The sequence below is a fragment of the Primulina tabacum genome, chromosome 17 (assembly GCF_025594145.1).
Source record: "Primulina tabacum isolate GXHZ01 chromosome 17, ASM2559414v2, whole genome shotgun sequence".
Lineage (NCBI taxonomy): Eukaryota > Viridiplantae > Streptophyta > Magnoliopsida > Lamiales > Gesneriaceae > Primulina > Primulina tabacum.
Window position 1 is genome coordinate 8,317,741 of NC_134566.1, and position 4,723 is coordinate 8,322,463.

At 39.0% G+C, this 4,723-nt stretch overlaps 1 protein-coding gene across 1 annotated transcript; it reads right to left on the reverse strand.

Annotated features, from left to right (window-relative positions):
• Positions 1-3,570: 3,570 nt before the first annotated feature.
• On the reverse strand, positions 3,571-3,936 carry LOC142530455 (putative mitochondrial protein AtMg00820). The gene has a single exon (XM_075636290.1). It carries the CDS (start codon positions 3,934-3,936, stop codon positions 3,571-3,573), a length of 366 nt encoding a protein of 121 aa, XP_075492405.1.
• Positions 3,937-4,723: the final 787 nt, after the last annotated feature.

Genomic DNA, 4,723 nt, shown 5'->3' on the forward strand with positions numbered 1-4,723 from the left:
GTTCTCAGGCTCGCTGGGACCTAATTCTAACATGAGAACATGCAAATAAACTTAACTTGACCAACACTTCAGAATCGAACTAAAAACGAGACAATACGCCCAACAAACTTAGTATTCAACCATGGCTTCGTACCAAACCGAACCAACATTGAACCATCATTTAGCCATGACTAAAATACTCCTAAAATACTTGAAAACATAACCATAGGGCTTTAATACACGAAAATAGTGCATGGAGGCCAAAATCGTGAAACGCTCTTTCGAGAGTCACTTTGGCACATTGCACCGTAAATTCTCGTACGACTTCTAAATTTAACCAAATCATGAACGGCCAAAAACATGACCTTTCTAACTCATTGAGGTACTGTCGAGTCCAAGTCCATAGGCTAAAAGCCAAACAAGAACTCAAACAAGCCTCCTGAACCACAACCATGCTTCTGTCAAATTTCAGTGGCAGCAGATGTGCTTGTGTTGCTTCGTTTACAATGCTAATTGCCATTGGGGCTTGAACCAATGCCCAGAGCCTCTTCCCAACATCCTAAGGTGTGGCTTGAACCATGGCTAAGGGTCATAGGCCAACCACAATCCAAGCAAACACCTAGGACAACCGAAACTTGAAACCGAGAACACCAACAAAAATTCTGTACGATGTGATGGTGTGCATCGCTTGCTGTCTTGTGTCGTTCCAGTGGCCATATGATCAACCATGGCTCGATCTAGACATCATGAGGTAGTGTATGAACCATGGCTAAGGGCTAAAATCCAACCAAGATCCATCCAACACCTCTAATACCGAAACTTACACACCCAAAACAGAAAATGAAACCGAGGGGCACTTGTGTTGTTTGTTTAAAATTTCGATGGGACCATGAACCAAGCCATGAAAGGTCATCTTGGTCACGTCCTAAACATTCTAAGGGAGGGTTCCAACCATGGTTACAGGCCTTGGGCCAAACACAATCCAAACCTTCACCTTAGACATCCAAACAACCAAAAATCGAGACTCACAATGCAACTATGGGGGAAGTTGCTGTCAAGTCTCTTACTTGCGTGCATGGGGCTTGAACTAATGGACCAACATGATCCTAACACACCCTAGTACGTGCCTAGATGCAGCCTTGAGCACCTGAAACCAAGCCATTCCCTGAAATCACAAAAACAAGACAACCCGTGAAGCATGAAGGAAGCCGAAAAATCTGTGCAGAATTTTTTTGTGTAGTTGTTGTCATACTTCGGTTTTGCCATAAAAATCATGATCATGTAATGTTTTAAAATATTTACATGACTTGATTGAAGAGCAAAGAACAATATAAACATGCCTGAAAATTTTTTTCGAAAGAAACAAACAATTACGACGAACACGGCGCGGCGGAGACGGAGTTTCTTTCTTACTTTCTTTCTTGTTTTTCTCTCTTTTTTTCTCTTGATGAAAGTCACGATTTTTGTTTCTGATTTATCGGGTTCTACACCAAAGGTCACGCAGGCCATATAAAGAGTCAAGCAGATGGAAGGTCATTCATAACTGAAATTTCGAAAAAAAAATAGCAAAAGCCAAGTGAACCTTGGTGGAAAATTTTGCCTTGATCGGTCCGACATTCGACGCACCCAGTCGCGCTTGTACGCTTGCACACAAGTCAAGCCTTTTTCCACTGCAAATCGGGCCCATGATTTGCACCCCCTGCGTCGGCGTGCGCGAGAGAGAGCCTCTTGACCAATCTCTCTTACACCTCCACAAAGTGTAAGTCAATATAAGCTCACCAATGCTATGTTCATTTTTCAATGTGGGACATTTCTCACTTACCATCTACTAGGTCTTGCTTGCTTGTCCAATTTCCCGTTCAAAAAACAAGCCCAATAAGCCTCTAAGTCCAACAATCCCCAACATGAATGGAAATTGAAAGATATTCGACGATTTTTTCGTGATAAAGTTCAACAGTTGAATATTGCATAAGATAGGTAGGTATTACCCTTTGAACCTTCCCTTGTGAAAGCATAACAATTCACTGGTTGACAGTAGACAGGATGTCTTTGAACTGTACAGCCGTTTGTGTGAATTAAGATATACTTCACACAGGACTCTTCCTAATACTATTCAGTTCTCATGATTGTGTTCGTTTTGGCCATGAACACACTCCTGGTTCTGCAAGAGGGTCTAGAATTGAGCCCTGCAATTCCTTCGAAGCGGCCCCACTTCTCTCTCACATAGGTGATTTTATATTGCTTCTGATCCGAATCATTAAAAGCCGTAAGCTTATCCTCAACATTCACTGTTTGATAATAGGAATGGACTAGGGATAACCCCCCACAGTGATTCTCCAAATTAGTGCGATTAGGTTGTCCCATTGAACCTAGTTCTTGGGATCTCCAGTCAGCATAGGTTGGGTTTTCTTTCACACCAATTTATTCTATAGGCTTGAGCCTCATTCCCCTTGATGATTTCATAACTAACTCTCTGTTTAATCCTTTGGTCAGCGGATCCGCTATATTATCATTTGACTTTACATAGTCAACAGAGATAACTCCAGTTGAGAGTAGTTGTCTAATGGCATTGTGTCTATGTCGTATATGCCTAGACTTACTATTATACATTTTATTTTGTGCCCTTCCAATTGCAGATTGGCTATCACAATGTATGCATATAGCCGGCACTGGTTTTTCCTATCCTGGAACATCTTCTAAGAAGTGACGCAACCATTCAGCCTCTTCAGCACACTTGTCAAGAGCTATAAACTCAGATTTCATAGTGGATCTAGCTATTACAGCTTTTTTAGAAGATTTCCGCGTAATTGTTGCGCCTTCTAAAGTGAATACAAATCCACTTGTAGATTTTGAGTCTTTCATATCAGATATCCAATTTGCATCACTATATCCTTCAATAACAGCAGGATACCTAGTATAGTGCAGCCCATAATCACGAGTGAACCTTAAGTATCTTAGCAATCTGATAATTGCTTTTCAGTATTCAACTCCTGGATTACTCGTGAATCTACTCAATTTACTTACTGCATAAGCTATGTCTCGTCTTGTACATCAGACTTCCAATGACTCGAAAGTACTCTAATTGAGACATACTTTCACCTCGATTCTTTTATAGATGCTGACTGGTATCTATCGGAGTTTTAGCCAATGCAGAGTCATCATTATTGAATTTCTCAAGTATTTTGTCAACATAATGTGACTGACTTAGGACTAGCTCTTCTGATGTTCTATGGATTTTAATTCCAAGGATTATATCGGCTAAGCCCAAATCTTTCATGTCAAATCTTGAGTTCAATAACTTCTTGGTGGATTTGATCATCTTATCATTACTACCAATGATAAGTATGTCATCTACGTAAAGACATAAAATGACATATCCATTTTCAGTGTTTTTTATGTATACACATTTGTCAAATTCACTGAATTTAAATCCACTTTCCATCATGGCTTTATCAAATTTTTCATGTCATTGCTTTGGTGCTTGTTTTAAGCCATATAGAGACTTCACCAATTTACAAACCTTATTTTCTTGCCTAGTCGCAGAAAATCCTTCAGGTTGTTTCATGTAAATTTCTTCTTCTAAATCTCCATTTAGAAAAGCTGTTTTATGTCCATTTGGTGTACTTCAAGATTTCGCAAGGCGGCGATCACAAGTATCACACGAATAGATGTTATTCTCGATACAGGAGAATATGTGTCAAAGTAATCAAGCCCTTCACGATGATGGTAACCTTTAATTACCAATCTGGCTTTATACTTCTCTATGGTTCCATCTGATTTCATTTTCCTTTTGAAAACCCATTTACAGCCTAGTGGTTTGCTTCCCGGATGAAGATTTACTAATTCCCATGTATGGTTTTGTAAAATGGATTCCATTTCGGAATTGATAGCCTCTTTCCATAAAGGTCCCTCAGATGAACTAATTGCTTCCTTGAAGCTTTGAGGTTCACTTTCCATCATGAAAATGATGAAATCCGGACCAAAGGATTTCTCAGTCCTAGCTCTCTTAATACGTATAGGTTCAATATCTTGATCAAGCTCTTGTTCTTTATCAATTTTCTCGTACAATCTTTTGGATGAACTTGGTTCTTCCTTAGATTTGTATGGAAACATGTGTTCAAAGAACGAAGCATTTCTTGATTCCATTATTGTAATCTTGTGAATATCAGGTATTTGAGATTCATGTACGAGAAAACGATATGTGCTACTGTTTTGAGCATATCCAATGAAAATGCAATCAACAGTTTTGGGTCCTATCTTTACTTTCTTTGGAATGAGTATTGCTACCTTAGCAAGACACCCCCACACTCGCAAGTATTGGTAGGAAGGACATCTACATTTCCATAACTCGTATGGACTTTTATCTTGCTTCTTTCGGGGCACCTTATTTGAAGGATCGTATGTGCTAGTGCCTTCGAAGGCATTTTGTACACAACAGTTTCCAATGAGCTTCAATAGCTCGTGTTCTAAGAATATTAACACGATCAATTAAATCGAGTTTGGTTTTAAAACCAAGCGGAAGAAACTCGAAGTAATCCTTCGTGAAGAATACTGATATATTTAGAAAACATTTTAACTTATGTAAACTGACTAACTGAAATAAGACATATTAGTTTTTGCATTCTTCAGTTCAGTTATGGTGACAACTGAACTGACGAATACTCCAACTGATCAAAACAGTTTGAAAACAATAGTTAATCAGTTAAATACACAAGATATGTTTATGGATGTTCGGAGACTTCAA

Coding starts and splice junctions, on each gene's coding strand:
- LOC142530455 (XM_075636290.1), bottom strand. CDS start 3,936: ATGGAAAGTGAACCTCAAAGCTTCAAGGAAGCAATTAGTTCATCTGAG.